We start from the raw sequence: 13,896 nt of genomic DNA, 5'->3' as shown, positions 1-13,896 counted from the left end.
CGCTGAGAGCCAGTTAACAGTCTTATTTTGGTCACATTTCTATAAATTTTTCACCATGAGGTAATACGAATAGCAGGAAAGCGCAATAAACCGTTGTAAAAATTTCTTGGACGTTAATTTGAAAATTTTTATGGAAATTTTTTGCAAATTTCATAGTTATATAAGTAAACGCAGATTCGATATGCTCGGAAACACCTTTCAGTTTTTTATTAAAAGTGAACTCCATGCATTCGGTAGCTTATTTTCTACTATTTCCTAGATCAGGACAGTTAACTTTAAATTACAATTTATTATTGTAATCTGATAATTGATTCCGAAGATGCACAAAAAAATGGGCTTAATGTCTCAGAAAGCTCTGTGATCATAAAACAAAATACTTAGAGAACTGTTAATAAATTCTTTTGCATGTGTATAAGATTCCATGTGTTCGGAAGCACTTTTTGAAAAGGCGAAATACTGATTTAGGTGTGCGAAAAATAATTTTTTTATTCTTATGAGCCTTCATTCATTTGAGGGCTTCTTCTCAATTTTTTTCATATCAGGACAGCTTACATTAAGTTACTTTGCATTATTGTATTAAATAATTATTTAGTACAATCAAAAATTGAAAATATGCACAAAAACTTTTCTTAATTATTTCAAAATGCTTTCATAGAAGCTTTACGGAAAAAAAATTTACTTAGAGCAATAAAAACAAATGCATTTAAACTAAAGCACTTGCGCACATGCACAATGATAATATTTAATTTGGGAATGTGATTTATATTTTTTACGAGCTTTCGTGGATACTAAAGCATTTATTTTTGCCTTCTTAAGATCAAGGCACGCCATTTTAATTAAATTTTCATCAATAAATAAACAAAGGAACATATTTGGTGCTTTAAAAGACCTTTTATTTGTTTGAAAAGTTGTATAAAAACTTTATTGACCAAGTGGATTCTGTAAAGTGATGCAAATAAATACATTTACTTTACATGAGAATCCATGTGCTCAAAAGCACATTCGTACAGATGCAATATTATTTGAGTTCCATGGAAAAATAATTCTCTTATGAGCTTTCATGCGTGCCTTCATGCAAAGCCCCTCCGCGTACTTTTTTCTGAATTCAGGCACTACATTTTAAGCTACCTCTCATTATAACTATGAAATATACTTCTATAATTATTTCATTGTATGGTCTTATAAAACGTACACTTTCATATAGTTTTTTGTGACTTCAGTATTTTATACAAAATGGCAGCATAATTTTTCTAAATTTTAAGTGTATTTGTTCATATTTTATAAGTAATCCAAATATTTTTTTGCGTTCTAACTACTTTTGGCCTCACTTCGCTTTAAATGTACATTGCGTATTTCCTGCCAGTTGACTGCATATCTCACAATAGTTTACATACCATAAATCTTTATTACTGTGACGCATATTTTACATTGAAAATTCAGTCTTAAGCCTAGTCATTTCTATTCAAAATTCGTTGCATACCTTTAGGATTTTAGACTACGTACAAAGTGGCGCAAAATCAATCATATAATTTGGTTTTTAAATAACTTAAAAAAAAAAGTTATTTTCAGTGATGAAAATCCTTGTTTTGAACTTTATGCGATCCATTGCTTGTATGTTTGTATACTGCAGTTGTCTATTTCACAAATGTCAAATGTGATTGACGTACGACGCCATTTGCAAAAAGTATACAACTTTTATTAGGGTGATTAATTTTTCGCCACCTTGTACAATATTTAGCTTTCAAAATCTATGTTTGATACGCGAAATTAAAATATTTTGCCTTTTCTATCAGAACGCCAGCTATCCCTCCTAAGCATACGTTAACTACTTATGATCTCCTCTGTACTTACTTATGTACATATTCATACATGTAATTTCACAAATTTGTAAGTGCCTACGTATCCAATACATAAATATATAAAAGCATTTCCCTTTATTTTATCTAGTCTATTTATATATCGATAACTTTAGTTAAAATACTAGTAGCGCTATTTTATACTCGTATCATAATTATTTGAGCTAAGTCTATCTTCCCTAACTGTTTGTATATTTTAATACTACAACTACTACTGCAACTACTACTACTACTACCACTCCTTTATATTACTATGCAAATACATTTTTTTAAACATATATTTAAGCTGCTAATATGTCGTCGACGATATTTAGTACAACCGCCAGGAAAGCAGCTCCGCATCATTGCCACACTACGCATCATGCAATCGAATGTAATTTTACGAGCCAACAAATTTGGCAAGTTTGCATGCGCGCAGTAGTGACGCTAACGAAGCCACTGCGAGGCGGTACACGTCGTGTCACGGACACAATTACGCGCCACTGCGCATGCGCAACTGCTTGTGCGCAGAAAGAGCGCACGAAGATCAGGTCTATGCCGCATGCGTGGTGAGCACGTAAAGTCTGTGCGTAAAATATTTTGGTCAAAAACGCAATGTCTATCACGACTACGGCACACACATACTTACGTGCATAGTAGATGTACCTACATGTGATGGCATTCGCGGGCGTAAATTTTTTAACAGAACTTTATGAGACAAACCGGACTTGCTAATTGGTATGCACAAATACACGTACAAGAACATGCAAACAATAATTGAATTAAAGAAACAAAATGTGAAAAAAATAATTAGTTAGGTATTTGGATAGACTACTTCTTCACTTATACCCACATGTATGTATTGGGTTATAACACCTTTGAAGCTTTTTTTTAATATTTTTTACTATTTTCTAACACCCTCACTGTATTAGCTTCTTATTATTTCAAGTTTTTTTATTATATAGCATTTTGAGTATCAATCAATTATCTAACAAAAATCGGAAAAGAAAATCGGCGTATGAAATTTTCAAAATAAATATTATTTTTCCAACTTTTTTTCTGTATAGCAGAGCGAATTCGGCATTTGTAAAAAACTAAAAATTTGATATTATACATATATTTTTGAGAATGTCTACTAACATACCTATATTCACCACTCACTTTATTGTATTATTACGATTTACATAGTATAACGTGTGTAATTGGTGTGTAATTTTGTAAATTTATAATGCAAAATTTTCTTAATTATACTTCTCTTAGTTTTAAGTTCATTCAAAATTTGAAATTTTTTACTCGTAATGACTTTGTCCTTATTTTAACTTACAAATTTCTAAAAGTTGCAAAAAATAATAATTTCTGTACAGAAAAAACAAAATTAACCCATTTACATAAAAACCGTATAATTAAAAATTTAACAAAATTGTGTACTTACGTACTTACCTTACTTTACTAAACTATTAAAAATTAGTTACTCAACTAACCCCTCAACTACCAAATAACAAAATAGTTTCCTAACAGTACGAAACAAGGAAATGACCAACAACAACAACTACACTGCCTGACAAATGAAAACCCTAACACACTCGTACACGAAAAAATGCCCGCTAATTGTGTTCTGTTTATTTCTTTCATTTCTTGACCAAAAATATTTTACAGTCGAACTCAATCAACGTTGGCTTCCTGCGTTTATTTCGTGCGGCGCGTCTCATAAAATTGCTACGTCAAGGATATACGATACGAATTCTATTGTGGACATTTGTACAATCGTTCAAAGCACTTCCATATGTCTGTTTGTTAATAGCCATGCTCTTTTTTATTTATGCTATTATTGGCATGCAGGTAAGTGTCAAATGAAAAACACCACTTACATAAATATTTTATATAATAATTTACAAGAAATGGAAAAATTTTAAAAAACTGATTGCTATAAAATGTTATAAAATTTTCCTCATTTTCCATTGTTATTTACTGTTTTATGTTTGTGAGTCAATTCATCATTCTAATCATCGACATTCATTTACTTTTCTTATTATATTTGCGTCTATTCAAATGGTTTTTAAATCAAATATTTATTTGTACATTTCTTTACTACAAAATATTTAGTATGTGGGTGGTTAGAGAAATTTATTTATTTCATTCTTTCGAGAGTGGTGGGATAGTTAATATTTCATATTGTGTTTTTTTTTTGTTTTAAATCAGTGGGGTAACATCCCTTAGGGAATTGAATTTAGCACAAGTTCATAAATAAAGGCTTTGTTAAGGGAAAGTTTGTAACTTATTTGGACACAAAAATAATAACATCTATTTGCCAAAACTTCTCCAGTTTTCGCAAACGAAATTTTTAACACAAACGACTAGTACAAAAATGAGAGCCCCATCGGTAGAAGGTCAGGCCACAGAGGTAGTATCAGCATACTGCCTTAAATAGATTTAGTTTCTCATCGTTATAATATAATGTTAATCAATCTCGGTCTCATTAGCATATTCGTAAGATAATAGAGAAAAACAGAGTTCTACATTTATTTATTGCCAATATTTGAATGCCTTCTCCTTATTTCTTTGCTCCAACTGACGTCAATTTTATAAAAAAAACCGCCACTTTTCATGCGCTTTCTCTTACGTTTAACTTTTTATTCAGCTGATACATTCTCTCTGAAGCTGAACATCTTTAGATATTTAACAAACTATTTTCTTATGTCACATGGTGCTGAAATGAAAAAAAAACAGAATTTCTTTCATTTTACGATTCAATTACATATTGTATAATTCTGAGGTATACAAAATTCAAGAAGCATTTTGCTGGTGAAGAGAACAAAATTAATAAAATGGCAGTAGATAAATGGATTTGAGGTTTGCACTTTGACGTCATGGTCTTTTGTGTGCTATAAAAAGCCACTACTACAAATGTCGAAACATGTATGCCTCCTAAATCTGTGCCTTAATATCCGTTTCGATTTAGATTAGGATAAAAGAGAAAGTAAAGGTGGATACAGAGAACGTTAATGTATAGAGCAATCTCACGGGCTCCGAATAGTGTGAATTGTCAAAAATTAGGGGAAACCGCGAATATTTTTTCACCTCGCCCAACTCGACAACATGAGTTCTTAATAGAGCTGATTACAGTGAATTCTGTATAAGTACATTTGATCTGCACAGTTTTTGGCTTCTGTATGAAATCAAATTGCCGACGGCATTTGAATATGCATTTATTTGTTCCTTTGGCTAACGAATTTTTTACAATTTACATTTTACATATACCATATGTGTTTATAATTGGGCGCGTAAAACCTTTTTTTTGTGCGTTTGGCCGAGCTCCTCCTCCCATTTGTGGCGGGCGTCTTGATGTAGTTCCACAAATGGAGGGACCTACAGTTTCAAGCCTACTCCGAACGGCAGAGATTTTTTATGAGGAGCTTTTTCATGGCAGAAATACACTCAGAGGTTTGCCATTGACTGCCGAGTGGCGACCGCTATTAGAAAAATGTTTTTCTTCATTTTGGTGTTTCACCGAGATTTGAACCTTCCTTCTCTCTGAATTCCGAATGGTAGTCACGCAACAACCCATTCGCCTACGGTGAAATAATATATACATATATACAGAAAATAGTATATTTATGCATTTTGTAGATAGTATAAAACTTTGAAATTTAACATAAATAAAAGAAAACTTCAAAGAAATGTATTTGCGTATATGGGACACATAAGTTCAATTAGATCTTTAATAAATATAGTGTTGCACGCATATGTATGCACTGAAGCAACCATGACCTATGTACCTCACGAGCATCGCCTTGTCATATTTCATGCAGTAATTAGGGAGTAAATACCCGAATGATCGAATCCTGCCTAATAAATGCTAAAACAATTCTCTTGTGCATATGCATGTACATATTTGTATGTGCGTATGCACAGTTGATGCCCTAGCCAATGTACCTACATATTTGTATTCTCAACTTTCAGCAAAACAATGCTTATTACTATACACATATGTATGCACATATAACCGCACGCACACAGGGCACGCACTTTATTCCTCTAAATGCGTATGTCGTCCAAAGCTTAAATTCTATGCCTGACATGAACAAAATGCATTCATAGGCGCAGCCGTAGCGCTCATGATCCTAGTTGCCATGGTACTGAACAGTTTCAAATATTGTACAACACAACACAAACCAACTCATTGATAAATTCGAGCTCATATTTCTATTAGCAAAGTACTTTCATTCATAAAACTAACCGCCCATATGCCAATTTTTCTCAACGATGACAAAAATTTACTTCTAAGATTGAAGAAATCAAATCGAAATAGTCAATACTGGAATATTTCTTACAGTAATATTTGCCAATTTTTGTTGAATCATGAATTTTTGCATGTTGAATGGTCTCGGCTCCATATATAGGGTCCGCCATATAACTTTACGGAAATAAAAATGCTATAAAAAAGAAACTACTCAATATTTTTCCAAATTGTTTTGTTTATTTTGAAGTACAATCCTTCCGGTTAATGATGGAATACAACTTCATTCATATGGCTGCCTCGGCTACCATACCAAGGTCTTTACGCAAAATTCGTCTCAATGATGTTTCCGAAATGTCCAATTGTTGAGAACGACGGTGAACTGATGTTCCTGGTGATTCACGAACACTCTCGGCCACAGCAGCAATATTTTCGGGTGTACACACGGTTTTTGGTCGGTCACGCGTTGGTTTGTCAATAAGCAACCCAGTTTCTCTTACTTTTTTCGCAAAGTAACGCACATACGCTTCATTCGGTGCTTTTCTTCTTCCCATTGCGGTATGTAATTTTCGTACACATTCTGCAACATTATCATGATTTTCAAAGTAATGCCGCAATATTTCCCAGCGTTCTTTGAGCGTATCCACAACCATTTTCGTTCAGCGGAAGAATAAAACTAATTCTCTGTCAAATCAGATGACAGCTAAGTGTTACCATTCTTCAAATAATACCTAGTTCAAATCCGTAACGATAGATGCCGGGCCCTGTATATGATATGTTTGCATCCATATATGTATAATATGTAAATATGTCTTCTAAATGCTCGACGACCGCAGCTGCTGTTCGTCTAGTGCGCGCATAAGCGTACAGTAAGATGAAGAAGACAGCAAAAAGTAGCTGATAAAAGAGACATTTCGATACTAAGAGAAAATTTCGAAACAATTACTTTATGTTCTTTGATAGTAGGAAATAATTAATTAGTATGTTACTATACGTATGTGGCTCTCCAATTGATAAAAAGTGCACAAAAGCATTTGCATATATCTGCAAAGTTAGAAACTTACTCTGAAATCAGAATGCGGCTTATTTGGAGGTTACCGTACATATATATATTCAGCCTTCGGATGAAGCCCAAAGTGCCAAATATAATGAATATTGAAGCTTTTGTGAGCTGTACAGCGCTTATGAATGTGCGCTGGATTTCTTGGGAAGTTTTATCGTAATATTTTTTGATGTGGCAAGTTCACTTACATACACTCAGCATATATAGATGTGTGATAATCATTTTCTATAAAGGATTTTGATTTGGTTGAAGATTCAACCATATATGTATGTATACGTATATTTATTTTGGATGATTTCCAAAAAATTCAGCCTACAACGTTAACATTCTTTGTTTCTAATCACCAACAAATTCTAATCGACTGCTGCTACATTTACCTAATTCAGTCTATTGCTGCTAACTTTTGGTGAAAAATGTGTCTGTGGTGATTAGGCTTCGTGGGACGAGTAGCCCTCAAAATTCCATAAGTTCCCGTCAGTGAGACTTCTCTATACATTAACGTTCTCTGGTGGCTATGTAGGCGGGGAAAAGGATAAATGGTAAAAATTAAAACAAAGTAATGTAAAGACAGAGGTAAATTTGGAAGCAAATTTAAGTATTTTATTTAGGTAAGACAAGAAGATGAACGCAGATAGAAAGGTGGGGTGGCGGTAAGAAAGCAAAGATAGCGATTGAAAGAGGTATAGAAATAAGCAGGTAAATGCATATAAAACTGAAATTGACTAATTGTAATGGGAATTGTTTAATGGTCAAATTATCGATGGCTGGTGATACTATTTATTACTAGTTCGAATAAATTTTGTGCCAAAACTATAACACAGCCTTTATTTTACTCGTTTTAAATCATTTTTAGTCTTTTTCCATCCCATAGGGAATTATACGCGTAGCTTAGCGATATGACCACTCAAAATTTTATCATTCATATCAAACGCTACTCGAAAATTTCATCAACTTAACTGTAAGTTTACAATGCTTACACCACTACCCCCGAAATTGGCTTTAATCAGCTGTGTGGCGTTTTTCTGCGTATATGTATCTTCCGACTCAAAATTTCAATCCTCCAATTCATTCTTGTAATGTTGATGAAAAGTCGAGCGCGTTCATGTTTAGTAGAGCAAGTAGTTAGCGATAACTTTAGTGAATAGGATTTCATTTCAATATTGATAACATGATTAATAATCTTTTGATATATTTACATTTATATATTGTACAAATACTAAATAACGATTACGAAACCGAAAACGATATGTCAACGACCAAATTAATTACAATTATTGAAAATGCATTGAATGCCAAAAAAACAAACAAAAATCAAAAAAAAATATCGAAATAAATAATGAAATGCCAAAAACGTTAAATGAAAAACAAAATCGCTAAATGTGCGTAATTGAAAGGTTTTTGGGAACATAAAATATGATCCGGATACACAACTCAACCGTCACAATAATTTTCAATCATTCTCCGGTGGAATCATGCTGCTCTTTCGGTAAACAAAAACAATGTTGACTTAAAACAAGTATTGCCAAACAAAGTAATTATTTATTACAAGTAATATTTTTCTTAACAAGTAAAATTTACTTACAAATTCGTACATAACATATACTCGTATAATTAATAATATACATTATACTATATTTGCATATAAGTACATATGATATTCGTATATTTGTTGGCGTTGCTCTTTTGAATAGTGTTGGCGTTGTTTTTGAACGAAATAAGAAAAAACAAAAACCTAAACAGTATTATGTATTGCATATGTACCTAAAAAACCTACCCAACGAATTTGAAGAGTTCTCACATACATACATGCATACAAATAATTTTTTGTAAAAATCAATTTTCTTTGGGGGTTAGCTTGAAATTTACAGTAGTTAGTACACAAATACAAATATATATACATATATTATAAATATATAAATATATTTCTAATGAATAGAGTTCATTTTTCGTTGCTAATTATCGAGTTGTGTTTGAGGAATGTAATTAAATTAAACTTTTGTATATCATTTTGAATTTATTCAAAGAGTTTTTTTGAAACAGTTCTGCTTATACCTTATGTACATACATATATAATATGATATAGATTTGGAAGACTTACCACCACTACCACCACCATGTAAGGTATAATACTTATGTATGTAAATGATTTCTCAATTCAACAAACACACACAAGAAAATTTCAATTTCAAAACTACTCGTCTACATCGAAACAAATACTATGTACTTAAATGTGTTGGAAGTATTTATAATTACATATAGTATTTCCAGAACAAAACCAAAGCGATACAACCATTTCTAACACTTAATGCTAAAACATAAATAAATCAAAGTAAATTAGAAAAATAAATATAAAAACAATTATCACCAGTTCTCGAGGCATTCAATGAAGGTATTTCACTACTTGAAGTTATCTCTCTCTCTCTCACACACATACACACAACCCCGATTCCAAATGTTACCCCTTAAATTGTTTGTAAAAGTTTAAATTACTTTCAAACTTACACAAATGCTAAAATCACAATGAACTTTTGTAGTAGGTGTTGAAATTAAATGCTGTTTGACTTTTTCTCACAGGGGCTGTGTCACGAACGTAAACACACTTTGTGCTTACTGTACTCACATCCTCCACTTTTCACCCGATTTTCAGTTGATATAATTCCACCCCCACCAAAAAAAAAAGTACTAATTGTGAGCAGTTTTGTAGTTTAATTCAGTAGAAGGCTTTGAATATTTTCTTAATTCTTTTGTTACTCGTACAAAGTATCGACCGACATACAAAAACACGTACATTTAAAACAATTTCCATAACAAACCAATTGTATTTGTTCTAGAATTTATTTGTTTAAGAAAAAAGTTAAAAAAAGTATAATTGAAATTAGAGATGATTCGAATATTTGTGTGTTTTTTCTTTATTTCTATTGTTTATTACGTAACTCTTGTTTTTTCTTAGTTTTATCATAATTTTCCAGCATTCGTTCGTACCACCACCAAGTATTGTTTTCTTTTCTCTACAAAAAACAAAAAAAAAAATGATAAAAATTAAAAACAAAATCAATAGTAGAACAAAAACTGATTTTTAATTAAAACTAAATCACATTCGCTACATGCATAGGTGTTTGGGAATATCAAACTAGATACAATGGAAAATACCATTACTAGGCACAACAACTTCCAATCATTTCAACAAAGCGTCATGTTGCTATTCAGGTATGTAAATCTAGTTTCACTGGACTCTTTCTTTTCTAAACGTTTTACCGATAAAAAATTATAATGAACAATATAAACAAAACAAAAATTTAATAATCTTATGCGATTCTTAGCGCCTCTAGAAAATTTCTAGCAACACTATATACTTTCAGATATATATGAAATTTAGCGTGAAATTATAAAAAGTGAACGTTTCTTAATTAAAAAAATATAAAAAAAAGTTAGCTATAGATAGGAGAATACTACATAATCTCACAGGATTAATCCAAATATATTTTACCCACATATCATATACTCGTATGTATGTTCCTACATCTAAGGCATTTAGTGAGCGGACAAAATCCCAAAGTATTTATAAAAGTGAAGTATAAGTACGGCTGACAATTGGAAAACATAAAACCTAACTAGATTAGATTTTTTTAACGAGAAGCCAAAGGCAGGCAAAGAAAAAAACAAGACCATAGAATATTAATTAAATTAATGCTAAATAACACAGCGCAACTAAATGAAAAAAAAAAAAAAAATAATAACTGGCGTCTGGTAGTAAACTTCACACGTATTTTAATAAATATTTATAGCAGTAATATTTTTCATTTTATGGCACCTCAAAATTTACAGTACTTATTTTGTATTAAATTATGAAGTATAATGGCAAAAACATATCAAATCATGCAAAACTAATTTAAATATACTTTACTATTTCGTAAAATAAATACAATAAAATATTCATTTTGCTTTTAAAATTACTGATTACGAAGAAGAAAAAAATATTATGTACATATATGAATTATAATACGTAATAGTACATATTTGGTGAATCGTGAAGCTTTTTTCACGATTTTAAAATATTTAAACACCCGCTTGTAAATTTGCGATGTCCTTTATTTGACGGCTGTCAATGGAATAATCTTAGGGGGCGTCCATAAATTACGTGAGATTTTTAAGGGGGGAGGGGGTCGAGTCAAATCTCATCTAATCTTACGTTAGAGAGAGGGGGGGTCTCGGCAAATATCACGCAATTTTTTTTCTGATTGAAACCAAAAAAAATTATACCATTTTGGTCCATTATCCAGATTGTACATGCTTAAGATTTAATCTTAAGCGTAATCGTAGTATGATTAAGATCATTCACTAATTCGTTCGAAAGAAAATAATTTCATTCATACTTCGACGTTATATCTACATTACTACTGTCAAACCACCATATTTGTTTTATCCCAAATAGCTCAATTTAATCTGAATTTACGGTACAGTGTAGCCCGTCGTTTGGTTTCGCGCCACTATCAGCCGAACGCGCGACTCGATGAGCAAGAGCTTACGAGCTGAGTGGCAGCGACACACGGACAGGTTCCAACCTTCTTTGTTTATTCTTGTAAATGTTTTACTCGACTCAGTTCATGCTCTTACTACTGCCACGACGATGTGATAAAATTATGGAATACTGCGAAGCAAAAATTCCCGAAGAAAGAAGAGTTAATACATCGCATTAAACATGAGATTGAACGGCTTCTCAGGGAATCCACTGAGAGAAAAGTTCGGTCTACTTTAGCATTCCTTCAAAAGGTAGGTTAAATATATATTTTTTTAAGAAAATACTTTTTTTTATATAAAGTTTATTGTTACACTTAATAGCATAAAAAAAAACTGAAAAAGTGAAATTCTTGATAAAATATGCTAAAATCATAACTACAAAATATTAGCGCGGTCATTTCCTTCACTGTTTTCACATAATTCAAAATCAGGATCAGCGATGATGAGGATGAAGCTATGTCGAACACTACACCATCTAACGTACGTCCCACTCCAGCACAAGATACTATGAAGAAACAGATTGCTAAGCTGCATATGGAGCTTGACCTAAGTGCTGCAGCGCACGCCGGAGTGATCTGCATATGATTCTTCACGACCGTTTTCTGCCACCTCCATACCCTATCACTCAGGTTGATGGACGTTTGACAATTTCGGACTTTAAAGAACATGACGGAAAGTCATTCGCTCCATTTCGAATACGCCTACCGATTCAACCGCTGAATGCCTTCATCAGATGCTGCAGTACATGCGGTATTTACTTCGCATCTATCACAAGAGCTGCAGAGCACAGGCGAGCAGCTCACATTGCACCATCTAAGCAAGTGCGTATGTTCCGCAAAGTGCGACCCTCACGGATTGTCACAAGACGAGCTAATGAGTTACTGTGCGAAAGCGTCAACGACTTACAGTGGCTAGATCAGAACGAAGTTGAAGGAGCAGATGATTTTACTGAAACTCATGTTGGTCCTAACAGTCTCTCTTGAAACAGCGCATGATTCTCCATGGACTGAATTAGAGTAGATATTCTTTTTTTAATCGCAGTAGTTACGATTTAAGTCTTCTATTGTTAAATTTTTATTACACTTCTATTTTAAATTTTTTTTCTCTTTTTACAATAACAATCCAACGCGTTTACATAAGAAACCCACATTTTGAAAAATCTCACGTGAGATTGGGGGATGAGGGAGGGGGTTGAATAAAATCTCACGACATCTCACCAGGGGGGGAGGGAGGTATAGAAAATTAAAAAAAAACACCTCACATAATTTATGGACGCCCCCTTATTGCTAAAAAGAAAAATATGCATAAGCTAAGCCACTTATGATTTAATTTAAATGTCCTGCTATTTCACCCTTTACAATTTTAAGGTCACCTATCGTGTGATTTTCTGAAATAGCAGGTAACAATGCAATGAGTGAAAAGAGTACAAAAAAATAGTACTTAGTTATTAGGCATAAAGGAAAGTGCGAATATAGTAGGAATAAGTAAACGAGAGCTCCAACGAAGATAATAGTGATGTTAGCGACGAAAACAACAACTGCAGTGAGGAGAGAGCGTGAATGCAAATTCGCCAATTGCGACGTCAAATTGAAACTACAGGCACGGCGACAATGATTTAATGAGTACTAATTTATCCTTTGACAAAGCGAAATCGTTATATATATATATATATATATATATATATATAAAGGGTGGTTAAGTTTCAAGGGCCGATGTTGATTTTAAATAAAATACAATTTTTTCAAGAAATTATTGTTATTTCTCTTTTTTATAATAATATTGGTGTAGCTCTATAACGTGTGGAACAAAATATCGGCCAAACGGCCGCCGCGGTCCCGGCGGAACACCTCCATCCGATGGTCCAAATTTTCGATGACGCTGAGGCATAATTGAGGTTCTATGCTGTTAATGTGCCGAATTATCTCTTCCTTTAGCTCTTGAATTGCTGCTGGCTTGTCGACGTAAACCTTTTCTTTCAAATAACCCCAAAGAAGTCCAACGGTGTCAAATCACATGATCTTGGCGGCCAATTGACATCGCCGTGACATGAGATTATTCGGCCATCAAATTTTTCGCGCAAAAGAGCCATTGTTTCGTTAGCTGTGTGACAAGTGGCACCGTTCTGTTGAAAGCACATATCGTCCACATCCATATCTTCCAATTCGGGCCATAAAAAGTTCGTTATCATCTCACGATAGCGAACACTATTCACAGTAACTGCGTGACCGACCTCATTTTGGAAA

At 32.9% G+C, this 13,896-nt stretch overlaps 1 protein-coding gene across 3 annotated transcripts in view; it reads left to right on the top strand.

Annotated features, from left to right (window-relative positions):
* The window catches only part of LOC129237120 (voltage-dependent calcium channel type A subunit alpha-1), a 241,212-nt gene that overhangs the window by 161,547 nt on the left and 65,769 nt on the right, over nucleotides 1-13,896 (top strand). For all 3 annotated transcript variants that reach the window (XM_054871587.1, XM_054871590.1, XM_054871589.1), the window contains 2 exons: nucleotides 3,492-3,674; nucleotides 10,248-10,342. In XM_054871587.1, the coding sequence (XP_054727562.1) occupies nucleotides 3,492-3,674; nucleotides 10,248-10,342 (278 nt within the window). The remainder of the gene's footprint in view (nucleotides 1-3,491; nucleotides 3,675-10,247; nucleotides 10,343-13,896) is intronic.

Source organism: Anastrepha obliqua, chromosome 2, assembly GCF_027943255.1.
Source record: "Anastrepha obliqua isolate idAnaObli1 chromosome 2, idAnaObli1_1.0, whole genome shotgun sequence".
NCBI lineage: Eukaryota > Metazoa > Arthropoda > Insecta > Diptera > Tephritidae > Anastrepha > Anastrepha obliqua.
Note: the sequence above shows the minus strand (reverse complement) of the source record. Positions and strands in the feature narration are given on the sequence as shown.